This window comes from Phascolarctos cinereus, unplaced genomic scaffold (genome assembly GCF_003287225.1).
Source record: "Phascolarctos cinereus isolate Bilbo 61053 unplaced genomic scaffold, phaCin_HiC Scaffold_726;HRSCAF=1367, whole genome shotgun sequence".
Lineage (NCBI taxonomy): Eukaryota > Metazoa > Chordata > Mammalia > Diprotodontia > Phascolarctidae > Phascolarctos > Phascolarctos cinereus.
Genome location: NW_027556098.1, coordinates 356,745,307 through 356,764,756, shown reverse-complemented (window position 1 = coordinate 356,764,756; position 19,450 = coordinate 356,745,307). Strand labels below are relative to the sequence as shown.

At 33.7% G+C, this 19,450-nt stretch overlaps 1 protein-coding gene across 10 annotated transcripts in view; it reads right to left on the bottom strand.

Moving 5' to 3' along the window:
• ZMYM4 (zinc finger MYM-type containing 4) overlaps positions 1 to 19,450 on the bottom strand; it is a 130,693-nt gene that overhangs the window by 93,403 nt on the left and 17,840 nt on the right. For all 10 annotated transcript variants that reach the window (XM_020983698.2, XM_020983704.2, XM_020983700.2 and 7 more), the window contains exon 2: positions 1,317 to 1,362. In XM_020983698.2, the coding sequence (XP_020839357.1) occupies positions 1,317 to 1,362 (46 nt within the window). The remainder of the gene's footprint in view (positions 1 to 1,316; positions 1,363 to 19,450) is intronic.

Here is a 19,450-nt window from a genome sequence, read left to right as displayed (position 1 = left end):
TGTGTTCTGATTGAGAGGGACTGATTTCATAGGTTCCCTAACACTTGAATGACATGTAATTTATAAACACACTTGCCCTGTGATTGCAAAAAGACACACATTTTCTTAAGTAGTAGGAAATTAAGCTTGTGACTATCTAGCATTTAGGAACACAGAGACATAAAACAGGCCTGTGAATCCATTTTTTATATTTATAACTATAGGTAACACACAAGGAAAAGATGCCACTTTAAGTTTCAAGAAAGTAAGGTCAATCTTTTATGTGCTTCTACTTTCTGTTCTATTTTTTCCCTTCTCAATTCCTATAGAATTCTAGACTTCCCAAAAATAAAAAATCAATCTTGATATATAGGATTAATAATGAGTAATATAATAGGATTAATAATATTATATAAACCTCTCTTCCCCTGTCCTTCTGTACTCCTCTCTCAAACCTAACTGAAAACAACAGGCTACAACTCCTAAGTTTCTGCTCAAAAAAATGAATAAGCAGATTAGTCAGAAGATGAGATGCACTACCAAGTCATGGATAGGGTGCTGGACATGGAATCAGATTTGTGACTTGGGGGGGGGGGTGAGGCTAAGCAGTGGGGTTAAGTGATTTGCCCAAGGTCACACAGCTAGTAAGTGTTAAGTGTCTGAGGCCACATTTGAACTCAGGTCCTCCTGACTCCAGGGCTAGTGCTCTATCCACTGTGCCACCTAGCTGCCCCTGGACATGGAATCAGGAAGATGTATGTTCAAACTCCACCTCAAAACAGCTTCTAGCTGTGTTACCTTGGACAAGTCAATGAACCTCTCTAAGCTTCAACTTCTTAATCTGTAAAATGAGACTGGACTTGATCTCTAAGGCCCTTTCCAGCTCTGTTTTGCTTTGTACTCCAATATCTAGCACAGTGTTAGCACACTGTGAGCATTTAACAAATGCCTGTTAACTAAATCTATAACCCTATGATCTTATAGCTTTTACTTACAATTATTTAAGTAATAATGACCTTTTTATCCAGACTTAGAAAACTACAAGACATTCTAAGATACTCTCATCTCTCCCAAAATATTACCATCCTTAATTCAAAGAGTGACCTTGGCAAATACATTTAACCAACTAAAAACAAATATATTATAGATGATTAATTATGAATATTAATTATAAAATCTGCTTATCATGTAAACCGACTCAATTGCTTGAATAAAACTGGTAATAGCAGGTCAAGTTGCTCATTACAATAATTAGCTATCTATAACAATCCAGCAACTAATCCAGCTAATATACTTTAAAAAATTATTTAAAGCCATATTTTTAAAGTAGTACTTACATTTATCTGCAATTTCATCAAAAACTGCACCAGCCTTCTGTTCAACCTGTTTAAAAAAACAAAAAAGAAAATAGAAATCATGTCTTTTGGCATCATCCACCCCCAAGGGTTGCCTTTTTCAACCCAAATGTGTGAAAATACACAATAACCAATACGCGGTTATTTAAAAAACTAAGGAGAAATATCTGAAGGGGAAACATAATTATAGTACCCAATTCCTCATCACTAAAACAACATATCCTCTCAGTGAAAAACTATTAATTATAAAAGCCTAAATGATACCTAATGTTATACCTGTTTATTTCAAACAGAGCAATAAAAAGTTAAAAGGGAACCTAGGTTAAAGAAAACAGATTTATGCAAGTCCCCAATATGCATAAGAAAGAACTCAGAATAATGCTCTGAAAAATATGCACAAAAAACCATACTTAGGACCACTTTGATTTTTTTAGGATGACTAATTTTAACAAAATGGAAATATTGTCCTTCATTTCTACTACACCATTGTCTAAACCAAATCTTATCTCCAGCATTGTGGAACCTGATATATACTAGAACTGATAACACAATTAAGTAACAGCAGAAATTTATTTTAATATCATATGCCTGATATGCATAATAACTTTGGGGAGGGGATTCATGAAGTGACCTTGAACAAGTCACTTCTCTCAGTCTCAGTTTCCGTATCTGCAAAATGAGGGGATTCAACTAAATGGTCTCTAAGATACCTTCTAGCGCCAATCAAATAAGAATTACTATTATTAAAAGTTTTTAAAATTATTCAGTGCTTGAGTGGAAACCCATTTAATCTATCAAATTTATTTCAGTAGCCAAAGCTATTTTCTAAGACTTTACTCTATGCCCATTTCAGTGCAAAGAACACTTTGCTTTGATACTGTACTAAAAATGACTTAGTAACTTGAATTCTATTATAAAAATTGTACTATTTGCCCATCCCTCATTCTTACATTAAATAAGCCCTCCCCGCAAACCTTGTTTCTAACTAATATCCCTTGACCCCTAAGATAGTTATTCTTCTTTAATGTTTTCAACTGATACTATATACACTGAGTAAGCATTAACAGGTTCAGAATAAGAAGGCTTCTTAGTGCAACCTTGTAATTTTACAAATGAGGAGACTGAGGTACAGAAAGGATAAGTGACTTGCTCAATGTAACATGTATTAAGTGGTACAGCTAAGACTCAAACTCAGGCCCAAGTTCAGTGCCCTTTCTAAGGTTTAAAGATTTATCTGCTTTAACCTTGTACAATTTTATACTTCAAATTCAAGGCCAGGTTTTGGTCAGTGAATGTTCTACGTCAATGCACTGCAGCTTTTACACCATATTTAATCAAGAGTTGCTTAGTATCCAAAACACTCCTGAGGATAAACCAAACACTTTAGGAGGCATATTACAGTTAGTAAAAATATCCAATTTACCACAGCAATTTAGATTATTTACAAAAATGGCTTAATTCAAATATAATTGAATTGATTGTCATAGAATCTAAAAACATGCAAGCAATTATAGGAAAGCTAGACAGTTAAATCAAGAGGAAGTTGTTACAGTCTATGCCTATAGACATAAGCATTTGAGAAAGAGCATATAAAACTAAGTATTTGGTTGTTTAAAAAAAATAAAGATATTATAAAATTTGTCTTGGTTAAAGTGTTTTCAAAACACAAATCTCCTATTCATCCCCAAACTACATTTCAATTCTGTTAATCTATTTATTTAATCACATGCTACCATAGTAATGGCTTCCATTTATATAGTGCTTTACAGCTGTACAAAGTGCTTTGTCAACATCATATCTTTTGATCCTTATAACCCTGGATAGCACATAGTACAAAAGTTAACAACTGTTCAACAAGCATTTATTAAGGGCTTGCTCTGTGCCAGGCATTGTGCTAAGTTCTGGGGACACAAAGAAAGACAAAAACAGTCACTTCTCTCAAGAAGATCACTTTTCAAAAGGAAGAAACAATCAACTACTATTTATTAAGCAACTACTATCTGGAGATACAAGTACAAACATTAAGATAGGAGTCAACAAATACATATTAAAAAACTTACATAATACACAGTAGTAAATGAGCATAGCAGTCTAATGCTTGACAAACCCAAAGATCCAAGATTTGGGGACCACAAAAAAAAATCACTAACAAAAACTGCTGGGAAAACTGGAAAGCAGTCTGGCAGAAACTAGGTACAGAAAAATATCTTATTGTCATGCCAAGTTAATGTCAAAATGGGTACATCATTTGGACATAAAGTGTGACATCATAAACTAATTAGGGAGCATGGAATATTTCATCTGCCAGATTTACAGCTAAGGGAAGAATTTATGACCAAACATGAGAAAGAGAACATTACAGGATGCCAAATGGATAATTTTGACTACATAAAACTAAAAAGTTTTTGCACAAACAAAACCAATGCAGCCATGATTTGAAGAGAAGTGGGAAACTGAAGGAAAAATTTTTATACCAAGTATCTCTGATAAAGGCCTCTTTTTTCAAATATATAGAGCACTGAGTCAAATCTATAAAAGTAAACGTCATTCCTCAATTGACAAGTGGTCAAAGGATATGAACAGGTAGTTTTCAGAAGAAGAAATCAAAGCTATCTAGCCATATGAAAAAACACTCAAAATCACTTTTGATTAGAAAAATGCAAATTAAAACAACTCTTGAGGTACCACCTCACACTTACAGATTGGCTAATATGACAGAAAGGTAAAGTGATAAATGTTGGAGTGGATGTGAAAAATAGGGACACTAATGCATTGCTGGTGGAGCTGTAAATTCTGTTTTGGAGAGCAATTTGGAACTATGCTATAAAACTACATACACTTTGACCCAGCAACATCACTACTACATCTGTATCCCAATGAGATAAAAGAAAATGGGAAACGACCTAGATGTACAACAATATTTTGGCAGCTCTTTTTGTGGTGGCAAAAAATTGGGAAGTTGAGGGGATGCCCATCAATTGGGGAATGGCCTAACAAGTTCTGGCATATGATTGTGATGGAATACTATTCTGCTATAAGAAATGATAAGCAAGCAGGATGCTTTCTGAAAAGCCTGGGCAGACTTGAACTGATGCAAAGTGAAATGAGCAGAACCATATGAACACTGTACCTGTACAGTAACAGAAATACTGGATGATGACCCACTCCCTATGACCTAGGTATTATCAGCAATACAATGATCCCAAAACAATTCCAAAGGACTTATCATGAAAAATGTTATCTACCTCCAAATAAAAAACTAAGTCTGAATAAGATTGAAGGGTACTTTATTATTTTGGTGTTTTTTGGTCTGTGTTTTCTTTTACAACACTGCAAATGTTTTCCAAGACTGCACTTGTATAATCTATATCAAACTGCTTGCCTTCTCAAGGAGAGAATTTAGAACTCAAAATTTTAAAAGACAAATGTTAAAAATTTCTGTTTACAAGTAATTGGGAAAAAAAATAAAAAATTAAATGTAAAAAATCTTATCCATCTTAATAAATATGAAGTGAATAAGTACAAATATATACAAAATGGTACTATACAGTAGTCTGAAAGGGAAGTTACTGTCAGGAGTTCGAAAATCAGCAAAGGCTTTGTGAAAAAGGTAATGCTTGAGCAGCATCTTAAAAAAAGAGGAACTCCATAAAGCAGATATAACTAGTTTCATCTACATTTTACAGATTAGGAAACTGAGGCTCAGAAAAAATAAGTCATTTATCAAATCACAAGACAACTAGTAAACGGAAGACTAGATACTAAAATTCCAGTCTTCTGATGTTCATTACAGTATACTGCCTCTTTACTACTATGTATGTGGGCACTGCAGCGAACAACAAGAATAAATATGCTGCTCCCAAAGAGTTTGCAGTCCAGAACATGCCAACATGCCACTTATCTTACCATCATAAGGAACAGAAATTACTACTTTATAATACTACCCACATAAGTGATCAATGTTTGGTGAAATAAATACCAAAACCTTCTAATCACTTGAGAAGGAATTTTTTTTTTCTAAAGAGAAAAGGAACCCAGTAGTATATCAAAAAAGAACAGTAAACTTTTGGACCCAGAAGATCTGGGTTAGTTAAGTACTAACAATGTGCAAGTAACTTACCCTTGCTAAGTTTAAATCTATTAATGACTTCAGGGATTTATTCCTTAGGTCTGTCTATAGAAGGTCCTCTGCATTGAGATGCTATACTTTTTGAGTTCTTATGTATGTTCTATGCTTTTTCTGTCTGTCCTTCACTGTCTTTCCGGCTGTTATGTTCTTGCCTCTAATACTAGAGAAACTTTGAAGCTGAAAGGGTCATAAAAACCAGTTTTATTAATTTTACAGATGAGAAGCTTAATGCCCAGATGTTAGGTGATTTACCTATTGTGATATAGATAAGTAGCGGTATAACTGAAATTAAAAGTCATTTTTCTGAATCCTACGGAGCACTATATGTACCACCTTAGTTGCTTCTAAGTGACTTTGGGTTTAGAAACTAGATAAACCAATTTTGGGGAAATATGTTTGAAACAAAATTTAGTAGGCTCTCCGGGTGACCAACTGGCTCTCCTGTGGTCACAGATGGTCACCTATGACATTTCTTTGGGCTGTTCAGAGGCCTTCCCATTTCCTTTCTTGTTCTTGACTGTATTCCAGAGTCAAGATGCCAGAGAGGTAACCACTAGATGAAGAAGACAATACTATATACATAAAAAAGCAATGTCAGGAAAGACAGATGCCAAACAAATGATACAGACAGTAAGGGCTATAGGAATCAGTGACTGGAGGGATTAATAAGAGCTGGAAAGGTCAAGGAAGGTTTTAATATCCAGCCTTGGTGACTTTCTTTTTAGCTGCCCCTAGTTCCTGAAATGCATTCTACCTCTTAGAAATCTTTACCTCTTTCAAGGCTCAATTCATGCTCTACCTTCTACAGGAAACCATTCCCTATCCTCTTAGCAGTAAAGTGCTGTTTTCATCCTTAAATTATCATGTATATATTTATCTCTTCACATGTAGTTTCCTCTAATAGAATGTAAGCTCAAGGGCAAAGTCTATTTTTCATTTTGTTTTTTGTCTTTGTATCCACAATGCCTTGCTTTCAATACATCTGTTTATTGGATTAGATGGAAGGAACTGAGCTAATTAAGCTTCAAAATATGGGCATGATAACCAAACAGGTTAGGGGAATGAGGAAACATTCCAGGCTACAGGAAAAACATATGACAGATGGGTGGTAATTTAGAAAGTATATTCATGGCATACTCAAGGAATACCTGAATTCCACCTAAAGAGGTTAATTCACATAAAGAATAGTTGAAAAGTCATGGTCAGAACCATGAATAGGTATGTGTGGAGAAGTTTTAGTTGGGAAATCAAGCCCAGAGCCACTGAAGATTTTGCAAATGGAACAGAATGACAACAAAGGGACGTATTAAGGATAATTAAACAGGTGGCATAGTAAATGTAGAAGCTTACAAGGCCTAAATTAGGATTTTGAAAACAAAGATAGAATGAAAAATATATAAAGTTGACATTTCAAAGAAAATTATCAATATGACTTTATGAGTGACTGAATATGTAAGGCAAGGGTACACAAAAAATAAAGCACAACACGTTTTTGAGCCTGGACCAATAAAAGGATGCCTATTATCACTGACAAATATAGTCAATTCTGCTATAATGCTTGTTTTGAAAATTGAGAACCTGCTACAATTCAAGTGATATATTAGGGGAGAAATCTGAGCATTAACACAAATTTTACTTCATTTGCCTCTCAATTTTTTCCTCAAGAACTCAGAAAATAGAATCGCTTCATAACTCATAAGTTGCAATCCTTTTTTCACAAGAAAACCAGGGTAAAATGTTCTCAGGGTAAAATACCATATTCATTGTAAAGCTTCTTCTGATGGAGTAGGAGCTGAGGACAGAGGAGGGTTGGTCCCTACAAACATACTACTCCTCCCTCATTTTTTCCTCCTTCTTTCACCTTTCCTGGAGTTTCAGGTAGCTGAGGCCCAGTCTCTCCAGAAGCCTTTAACTTTGACAGCCCAGCCCCCCTGAGAACTGGGGCAGATGACAAGCAGCAGCCCAAGGAAGACAGACACCTTCATTATTTTATATAATATTTACTGATTTCCCAACCATTTAACATGCAAAAAGCTGTGTTATTATTATTAGGTTCCTCTCTTTTTTATGTGTGACTTACAATGTTTCTGAATGTTGTGGTCCAACCCCATTTTTTCCTTAAGCCCTGTGGTTTTTACTGCTCAATTTTGCATAGTATGGTGACTTTTAGGAATGCATATGCCCCATTATAGCTGTACTGATTGTAGCGCAGTCAAGAAAGCAGCTTGTTTTCTTAGGAGTAAGGAGGGTAGGATGCCCCTCTAAATTCTCTTATCCAATAATTAGCTGGAATTCTCTATTAACAGGCATTTTTGAACCTATACAATTATAAAAGAAGCTCAAACAATAATCTCTATAATTCCAACATGTTATGATAATCTCAATGAAAACATTGCTGAATTATGTTGATGACAGTTTCAATGTTTAGCTTATTTTATTGTATCCTAATTCTCTGAAAAGGGGTACTTCACAATGTCTATCTGAGATGCTCTATAAAACTAGAATATTTTGTTAAACAAAACAAGTTATTTCCTAACCACGCTGGTTACCAAATAATCTATTATACAAAGATCATTTTAATCAAGATATGACAAAGGTTCAAGATATGACAAAGGTTAAAAATTTCAACGCAGTCTAGAAGGTGGTAATTTGTCAATGTGTGAAATGTTTTCTTAAAAGTGTTATAAAAGGTCATAACTGATGACACAAAGTTTGAGCTGCTGAAAAGGGCTGTCTAAGACTTAATAGTATCCAGAAATCATTCCTCATGCAATTACAATGATAAGATTCAGAACTAACAGTAAAACATTTAAGATAGATTTTTGCTTATGAGGTTCTTACAGATTTGTCATACATATTCTGATACAGATAGGTAAAACCACTGCACAGAAAGAATATAAAAAATATTTTCATCAGAATTAATCTGTTATAAATTGAATTTGTCATATACTTAAAATGAAAAACCAAGCTATAAGTAATAAAGACTCAAGAGTTTCATGTAAAATCCTCTTTTACTCACTCTACTTTGTATATAGAGATGCTTCTTTATTGGTGTTTGTTAATTTTAGAATAGAAAAAATAAAATATTCAAAAATTATTAGAGGGGCAGCTAGGTGGCACAGTGGATAGAGCACCGACCCTGAAGTCAGGAGTACCCGAGTTCAAATCCAGTCTCAGACCAAATACTTGACACTTACCAGCTGTGTGACCCTGGGCAAGTCACTTAACCCCAACTGCCTTAAAAACTTTTTTTTTAAAAACCAAAAAAAATTAATTATTAGAAGCCTAGGCTAAAAAAAACCCAACAAAATAATCCCACTCCATAATAAACAAATAAAATCATTCCATTTTCTGTCAGGCAAACTGGGTCTGGAAAAAAAAAAGAATATACAAGAAATAGCTTGCTTATTAAAAATATATATAGACATAAAGAGATAAACAAAGAATAGAATACAATAAGCTAAAGCATATGCCTATAAATAGGTTATCTCTCTTACAAATGCATCTAAGAAGAAACATGATATAGTGAAAAGTGCATTGGACTTGTATAATCCTCAGCTTAATTATGTACTAGCCTTTAACTTAATCTCCCTGATCCTCAGTTTCCTAATCTGTAAAATAGAAGTATCTGTATAATGTATTCAAAGTACATTATAAATAATAGTAAGCTATTACTACTAACTTTTGAAGAAAAAAAAATTTTTTTGAAGGAAAAAGTCTTCCTGACTAGTATTTTAAAATCTTAATGAGATGTTTATTTTCCATCACAAAACAAATAAGATACACTGTTTTTCCCTTTTATTCTAGAAAAGGTCTGAATTTCAGCTGTAATTAAATGGCTAAATAGTTTCTGGATTAATTTATAAATTACTTTCTTCATTAAAACTACGCAAACTGCAATTATTTACTTGTACTTTAACAGAAAAAAAAACATGAAACATAACTATATTTTTATATGTAAATCACTCAATATTTATTAGTCTAATGTCTATTAAATTTTTAATAGTATACAACATACCCACCAACCAATAAACACACCAATTAGGAAAGTCAATGAACGCACACAAAGTATTCTGTGTTACTTATATCAATAAATTATTGCAAGGATCTGTGAGGTCAACAAAAGACTCTCCCTTCACCAAGACAGCCGGGACATGTTAGATGATCAAAGTTCATGACCCTGCAACTAATCAGGTGTTGAGGCTCTCTACAAACTTAAGTTAATATGGTTGTTGGAAAACAGGCACAGCTTATCACTATCAATAATAAAATACATAAAAAAGTAAAAGGCCAAGATTCCTCTAAAAAAATGAGACAAGAACAACCTTTTTAAAAATATTTTTTCAGTCTCTAAGACCTTTAAGAAGTCATTTAATTATAGGTTCATCAGTTAAAAAATTGTGAGCAAATGCAGCCAGCAGAAAAGTATGCAACTTTGATCTTAAAAATACATACACATTTCAAAAAGTACACAGCTGAAAAGAAATTACCTTGATTTTTATACATCTTTTCCAATTAGGGAAACTCAGAAAAGAAAATTGCAAATTTAACATGTAAACCACATTAAATGAGAAATCTGCATCAGAAGAAATTAAACTCTTATATAACATTTTTTAAAATGCCAATTAAACAAAGTAGTGAAGTTCTGTCACTGTTTGTCTCTGCTGTGATAAGCAGAAAGCAGTGTTACCAGCTTGGCCTCAAAGTGGGAGAATTGTGACATGTCATCTTTCCCCCCTTCTTTGTAAGACCTGAGACCACAGCTATATAGTACAATGCATTATTATATTAGGCTTTTTTGATATGTCATTGAGATGTGCAGAATTTTTTTCTTACTCTTAAAAGATTTTTATTACACAGGATGCAACAGTTCTGGTATAGGGTAAAGGGAAGGAATACAGTAGGACACCAGTGATATAAAAATAAATATCGGTACAAAGTAATTTTTTTTTAAAACACAGAAATGATCTATTCACTAAGCAAGCTAATCCATGAGGTTATCTCAACTGCAAGGTGCTATATGTACCTCAAAGAAATAAAACTCCATTTCTTTTTCTAAATTCTTTCACATTAGCCCCCTATCAATCAACCTAAATTAGTGAAGTTTCAATGTAGAAACACAGAATGGATCTACAGATCAGAGGTCATAAAAAAAAGGACTGTGATAACACATTAACTATGCAAAAGAAATATTTAAGCCAAAGTGCAATACTGGCCTTAGCATACATACCTCACTGGCATTGAGGGCACACAAATTATATTTAACTTAATCATGTTTTTCACTTTGTTTTTAAACCACCTGAGCCAATTTTGTATTACACTTGTGTTGCACAAGTGAAGAAACAAATTGATGAATGTCATTTTTTTGGCATGTTCTCACACTGTATTTTGACTGTCAACACAGTCTAACTAAATAACCTAAGGTTATGACCAGTAACTCCCTATATTTTGCTTTAAAATATTAAGACCCTGAGAAGTTTATTATTGTCTTTTTAGATAGTATGGAAAATGCTAGAAAAAAATTTCACACAAGACTTTTTTTATTGTGAATTCACAACCAAGTAAGATGGATGGTTCCATGTAAGTAGTATAATAAAAGGATTGAACACATGTAAATGCAGAACTTTATTACATGCCAACTCTCTTTTAAAGATAAAATAAACAACAGTAATTTTAAAAGCTGTCTTACTTATCTGTGATTCCTTCTGGCCATTCTTTTGTTTTCTTTTGTGCATTAGGGAAAAAAAGCTTCAAACACCTCTTTTCTTTTCTTCTATATTTTTTGATCATCCTATCCCCTTCTCCATCCTATTCCCACCAGTGCTAAAGAAAAAAAAACTCATAACAAATATATATGGTCAAGTAAAATAAAATCCTACACTGACCACATCCAAAACCATATTTCTTATTCAGCATCTTGGGTCTATCATCTCTCCATCAGGAGGCAGGTACTATTCATCAGACTTCTGGAATCCTGATTAATCACTGAATTTATCTACATTCTTAAGTCTTTCAAAGTTTTTTGTTTTTCATTCTCCCTCAGTTCATGCAAGTCTTCTCAGTTTTCTCTGAAAACCATCTTTCATCACTGACAAGGAACAACACCATTTCATCACAAAACCATAATTTGTTCAGCCATTTCCCAATTAACGAACATCACTTTAGATACCAGTCTTTAGCAGTACAAAAAGAGATATTAATATTTTTGTGTATATTGGTCCTTTTCTACTTTCTCTGATCACTTTGGAGCAGAGGTCTATGCAGTATCACTGGAGCAAAAAGTGCGCATAATTTAGTGATTTTTTTGGGCCATAGTTCCAGATTGTATCAAAAATGGTTGCAGCAATTCACAGCTCCATCAACAGTGCCCCAGTGTATCCAGTTTCCTTCAACTCCCTGAACAATGATCATTTTTCTACTTCTGTCCTCTTTTTGAAACTGATAGTTGTAAGGTAGAATCTCAGAGTTGTTTTAATTTGCATCCCTTTGATTAAGAATGATTTGAAGCACTTTTCTCATATTGCTTGGATTTTTTTCCTTTGAGAACTGCTTATTCATACCCTTGGAGTATTTATGTAGAGAATGGCTATCATTCTTACATATCTAAATAAGTTCCTCAGGTAATCTTGGCTATCAAACCTTCATCAGAGAAATTTGCTGCAAAATTTTTCTTCCCAGTTGCCTCTTTCCCTTACTAATTTTAGCTTTATTGGTTTTGTTTGTGTAAAAACTTTTAATTTTATGTAATAAAAATTACATAAATAAAAATTTATGTAATAAAAATAAAAATTATATTTTCTGTAAACTGCTCTATCATTTATCTCTATAAATTCTTCCCCTACCCATAGCTACAAAAAAGTATTTCCTTCCTTTCTTCTCTGACTTGCTTATGATGCGACATTTTTATCTAGACCATTTACCCAACTGGAGTTTGTATGGTTATGAATTGTGAAATGCTGCTCTACACCTAATTTCCGCTATACTACTTTTGAGTTTTTCCAGAATCCAAAAGATTTCTTGAAAAGATAGAAAATGAAGTTAGGAAAACTTACAGCAGTTACAGCTATCATTCAAAAGTGGAAAAAAAATTAGTATAAAACAGTTTTAGAAATTTAGCAAATGATGTCTTTAGAATGGAAACAAATTTTCTGTGCACTTTTATTCCTTTCAGGATTTATGGAAATGGAATACTACTATAGTGCCAGATTAAGTTCTTTGAATAAGAAAAGCACTCCTTTACTCATTCATTCTAATAAAAGAGGCCAGTGGGTAAAGTACAGACAATTTGCTTCTCGAAATCCTATATTAAAATATATTTCATTAGCAGTTCTTAGTAGAAAAGTGAAAAAACAACTTTCAAAACAATAAACCTTTCTGCAAAATGAGTCCTAAAATAGCAGATTTCTCTGAACTACAATGAAATAATCTAACATACTACATAGACACTGAATTATTTTCAAACTGAAGAATATGAAGCAGAGCAACAATTCTGTTAGAAAATATTCTACTTAAACTGCTTGGAGGATATAGCAATTATTTGTAAATTTGATGTTAAACATTTTAATGTCAAACTTACAAATCATCAAGGGTATATTACAAACCTATAAGATAAAAAATTGGCTTAAATAGGCTTTTTCCTATATGAATACTAAACAATGATATTTATTTTTACACAATTAAAATTTAGATGATGGCTTAATTTATCTAAAATTTTGCAAAGTGCAGGCTTTGCTGACAAATCATCATAATAAAATAACATAGCTAACATTAATATAAAGCTTTAAGATTTGCAAAGCACTTTGTTGTCCTTTACATTTATACCACATATTACATTTACTATAAAATATACTATATTTAGTACACAAAATAAATATATTTTAATATTATCTTTTTATTATCAGCCCTGTGAGGCAAGACACCAGTTTTACCCCTATTTTAGAGTTAAGGAAACTGAGGTTCATAAAAGTTTTGCTTAGTTACAAAGCTAGTTAAGTAATGAGGCAGGATATGAATTCATGTTTTCCAGATTCCAAATCCAGCCCTCTATGCACCTAGCTGCCTTAACTTCGACTTTAAATTGAAACAACTGCTAAGAGGTAGAGCCAGGACAGGTAGAGTAGGAGGAAGAAGTGCAGATAAGATCTCATTCACAATTCCTCTATAAAGACCTAGAAAATGAACCAGACTGGAGGGTTTGTTGGAAGAGGCACACTAGTGCATTGTTGGTGGAGCTGTTAATTGGTATAATAATTGTGGAAAACAATTTAGAATTATGCAAATCAAGTGATTCAAATGCCTATAACCTTTGACCCAGAGATTCTATTACTTATACCCCAAGGGCTTATTAAGCCACAAGCAGGCTAATAAGAAAAAAATATTTATAGTAGCACTTTTTGTTATAGTAAAGAACTGGAAACAAAGTAGATGCCTATCAACTGGAAAATGGCTAAATAAACTGGTACATGAATGCAATGCAATATTACTAAACTCTAAGAAATGACAAATTTGATGACTAAAGAGAAGCATGTAAAGATCTACATGTACTTATGCAGAGGAAATTAAACAGAGGCTTTTATACAATGACTACAACAACCTAAATGAAAAACACACAAAATATACATGACTACAGTGATATAAATGCAAAGAACTGTGCTAAAAATATAATGTTGCAAAATTGAAAACAAGTATGGCTCAAAAGAAATATTAGAAGACACTTCCAATACACCTCTGTGCAGAGATGAAAGGTCCACAGAAATGTACACTGCACATATATCTATGCTTTTTTAGTTACTGATCAGTTATCTTGATTTTTGTCCTCTTTTGTCTTTAAAAAATACTATTTGTTATATGGATGTCTTTCTGGGAAGGGTAGGAGAAGAAAGGCTGCAGGGAAACTATGGCTACATAAAAAAGCAAAAGACCAATAAAAACATTTTTTAAAGATTTTTTTAAAAAGAAAAGGTAGCAAACAGAATCCTGATTGGGAAACCCAAGGAAAAAAAAATGTGCAAGTCTCTTTTCCAGCCTTAGTTAAATCAATGGTTGCCTAAATTTAGCCTTTTAGCAAATAAGGCAAAAACTGTCCCTATGTTTATTTACAATCAAAAATTCAGATTTTTAAATTAAGCCTTCATCTTACCAATTTTATTTTATAAAGTGGGTAAGTCCCACTTTAAAAAAAAAAAAGATGCTATACAATTCTTGAAGATAAAAAAGGCAGCTCTGGATTACTGCTCCCTGACTAGGTATGTGATGTCATGGGAAGAGGTCATTAGTTACTGCAGCCAATCAACATGTCCCTCTCAATTTAAAATTTCACAACACAAATGGTTAAAATTAATCCACCAGTATCTATTAGATACCTTTTGCAAAAAAGTTCAAGCATTTGTGCCTACCTTAAAAGTAACCTATGTAATTAATAGGGACAGGAACAACAAAGAGCTAGCCAGTCTGCAAAATACCTGCAACAGGAAAAGCTTTCAACAGGAAGAGAACCCTCTAGAGATCAAGAGAGCCATAGAGTATCAGATTTAAGAGAGCTACAGGGGGAAAAAACCATAGAGTTCTATACAAAAGCCAGCTGTCTTTTTCTGCAGAGCCCCCTAGCAGCTTTTACACTTATCAGCTAACTGCCTATAACCAATGACTTTTGCTGGGCAGTACTTGAGGACTGTTATTAGTGTTACTGTGGGGCAAATTATTTAATACAATTTGGCTCTTTTCATTTTTATTTCTAAAATCATACAAAGGCTTTCAGAAATACATGCCCAATCTTAATTAAAGTACACATTTAAATCAAATCTAGTAATGCAGAGTTTAAATAAGCCTATAATAAACTTTGAGGTAGCTAGGTAATACAGGGGATAACATGTTGGACCTGGGGTTCCAATGGGACTCAGACACTTACTAGCTGTGTGGCCCTGGGCAAGTCACTTAACTTCTATCTACCTCAATTTCCTCATCTGTAAATGAGGATAAGGATAGCTAAGCGGCACAGTGGATAGAGTGTCCCAGGGCCTGCAGTCAGGAAGAAGAGTCTTCCTGAGTTCATATCCTGCCTCAGACACAGACTAGTTGTATGACCCTGCACAAGTCACTTAACCCTGCTTGCCTCAGTTTCCTCATCTGTAAAATGAGCTGGAGAAGGAAATGACAAACCAATCTAGTATCTTTTCCAAGAAAACTCCAAATGGGATTACAAAGGGTCAGACACAACTGAAACGAATGAACTATAATAAATTCCCAATTTCTTAACATGAAAAGGAGGGAAGGCATTGCCTAAAGTTACATTTTTGCACTTTAATACAGAAAATCAGATTTTAACCATTTTAGTTTAAGGAAGGAGAGAAAAATAACTGAAAAAAATTAACAGAATTGTTGAAGGACTTTTTTAAAGGAAGTTGTAATAAATACTCCAGACAACTCCAGCTTTATCTATAATAATTTTAAAAACTCCTTGATTCCTTAACAACATACCTTAAAATTTTCATGTTATGTGGAAAATGTCATGCAATACAATGCCAAAAGGATTCTGACTACAGTACAGTACATTATAACATAGTAAATACAGTATAATCTACAAGTGCTTTAAAGTTGACAAAACAGTGGCTGGAAAACTATAAGATCAGCTTTATATATCAGGTTAAAGTGACTTTAAGTCTAAATGCTCTGCTTGCCCATTTTCAGTCACAGAGGTCACCACAGGAAATTTTAATTATATGAAAAATAAATATCAGATCAGGACTGTAATTTATCCAAATAAAGAAGCAGAAATAGAATTATAATGATCTCCAACTTGGGACTACAGTTAATGGCCCTAATGCACCGTTACCAAATGATAAAAAATAATTCCAATTGCTAGCTAATTCCAATTGTAATTTTACAAACACAACATAAAATTTTAAAATACAAAAATTTACTCAGAGTAAAAATGTAGTGACTGAAACAATTCTGCCCCCAAAGTACTGTATTATATACCTACAGGGGGAAATGAAATCATTATGACACATCTCATAAAGTGCTTCTTTGTACGTATTTCTTTTTATGTTCCAATATGTTCCAAATCTTAAATTGCTTATTGACAGCAATCAAATTTTTCTTACAATGTAGGGGATGAAGGGGTCAGTCAGGAAGACCTGGGTTCAAATATTACTTTTAACACATAGCTGAATGATTATGAGTAAGTTATTTAACCTCTCAGTGCCCAAGGCAACTCTGTCACTTAATATGAGAGGTGCCATTCTGCTATGGCAGGCAGTTCCTTCTACCAATGAAATCACAGGTATGGACAAAAAAAAAATAGCTATAATACCATGCTTGGCATTGGAGATAACAAAGATGAAAACAAAACATTCTCTGCACTTAAGAAGCTAACTAATCAACTAGGGTGACACACAATATATGCCCAAATAAGAAAATACAAAGTCTATCTAGTTACATAAAGTAAAACAGTATGAAGCAACACCATGCCAATATAATAAAAAATGGCAGAACTACCTAAATAAACTATTAGAAGTCATACAAATCAAGCTAGCAAAGAATTTATAGGGCTATAAAAAATAAAAATTCACCTGGAAGAACAAAAGGTCAAAAACCTTAAAGAAAAATGGGAGGAGGGGGAGAGAGAATAGAATGGATGGGGGCCTAGTACTATCAGATGTCAAACTATACCATGATACAATAATCATCAAAACAATTTGGTACTGGCTAAAGAATTAAAAAGACTTTGAGGCAAAAATTCACAATTTGACAAAAATTGCTTGGGAAAACTACAATGTGGTTTGGTAGAAAATAAATACGAATCAACATCTCACACTGTTATATCGAGATAAGATCAAAATGGATACATGATTTAGCCATAAATGTGATGATATAAATTAAGGGAGCATGGAAAATTTTACCTGTCATATCTTATGGATAAGGGAAGAGTTAATGACCAAACAAAGAGAAGGAGACGATTACACGAAGTAAAGTAGGTAATTTTGATTATATGAATTTAAAAAGATTTTGCACAAACAAAATCAATGCAGTCAAAATTGGAAGGAAAGTAGGAAACCGGGGAAAACTTTTATAGCAAGTTTCTCTGATAAAGACCTTATTTCTCAAATATATAGGAAATGGAGCCAAATTTATAAAAATAAGAGCCATTAGCCATTCCCAGATTGTTAAATGGTCAAAGGATATGAACAGGCAGTTTTCAGAAGAACAAAACCCAAGTTATCCATAATCATATGAAAGAATGCTCTAAAATTACTACTGATTAAAGAAATGCAAATTTAAAAAGCTCTGAGGTACCACCTAACACCTCTCAGATTGGCTAACACAACAGAAAAGGAAAATGACAAATTCTGGAGGGGACATAGAAAAACAGAGATACTTATGCACTGCTGATGGAGCTGTGAACTGGTCCAACCATTGTGGAGAACACTTTGAACTATGCCCAAAAGGCTACGAATACTGTATACAGTAATATATACTGGCTTTTCACCCCAGTAATATCACTACAAAATCTGTATCCAAAAAAGAGCAAAGAAAAAGGAATAGGATGGATTTGTACAAAAATACTTACAGCAGCTTTTTGCGGTGGCAAAGAATTGGAAAGTAAGGGGATACCCACCAATTGGGGAATGGCTGAAGTTGTGGTATATATGACTGTAATGTGCCACTATTGTGCTATAAGAAAGGATTAGGGGAATGGTTTCAGAAAAACCTGGACAGACTTACAGGAATTGATGCGAAGTGAAGTGAGCAAAATGAGAACACTGTACATGGTAAAGGCAATGTTACAATGATGATTAACAGTGAAAGTCTTAGCTACTCTGATCTAATTTTTGCCCCCTCCCCCATTTTGCAACTTGCCTAACATGGAAATGTCTTGCATGATTTCACATCAATAATCAATATCACACTGCTTGCCTTTTAAACGGGTAGCAAAAGGAGAGTGGAAAGAGGGAACTTGGAGTGAAAAAATGTGTTTAAAAAAAGATAAAACTCTTGATCCTGTTGTGACATTAGAAACTTACTCTTGCGATTTAAGTACACCAGTACATCAAAACATTCACTTAAAAAAACGAATCCCAATTCAAATGAGCTCATTAATATTTATTTTTTTAAAGTCTTATTTTTTGATGAGCAGGAAGATTTAAAAAAAACCTGAACAGACTTATATGAACTGATGCAAAGTGAAATGAGCAGAACCAGGAAAACACTATACACAGTAACAGCAACACTGTACGAGGATCAACTAGAAACGACTTAGCTCTTCTCAGCCACACAATAATCCAAGCCAATTATAAAGGATGGAAAATGCTATCCATCTCCAGTTAAAGAACTGATGGACTCTTAATGCAGATTGAGGCATACTTTTTTCACTTTATTTTTTTGATGTTCTTTTTCCTTTTGGCCTGTTTCTTCTTTCACAACTGTGACTAACAGGGAAATATGTTTTACATGATTGTACATATATAACCTATATCAAATTGCTTAACAGGTTGTGGTTTGTCCTTCATTCTCCAAGAGGACCACGACATCAGAAAGATGATGCCATGTGCAAGTGAATTAGATTATAGTGAGGGAGGGCTATGCAAAGACACCAGCCTCACTTTCTCCTCTAAAGCCATCCAGGTCCAGTGGCCAGATACAGATTAAGACAACTGGAGATGGCCCACGATGCAGTGGGAGACTTTGGCCTTTCTTAATTTTTATTTATTTATTTTTAGCGAGGCAATTGGGGTGAAGTGACTTGCCCACGGTCACACAGCTAGTAAGTGTCAAGTGTCTGGTCTGAGACTGGATTTGAACTCAGGTCATCTTGACTCCAGTGCCAGTGCTCTATCCACTGTGCCACCTAGCTTCCCCAGACCCGGGTCTTTTTAAGCTAAACCTGCTAAGGTCTATGAAATACTATTAAAATAAATAAAATTAAATTCTTGTTTCTAAAATTTCTTATTCTTATTTTTTGCAAATGTCCCCAAACTCTATAAATTAC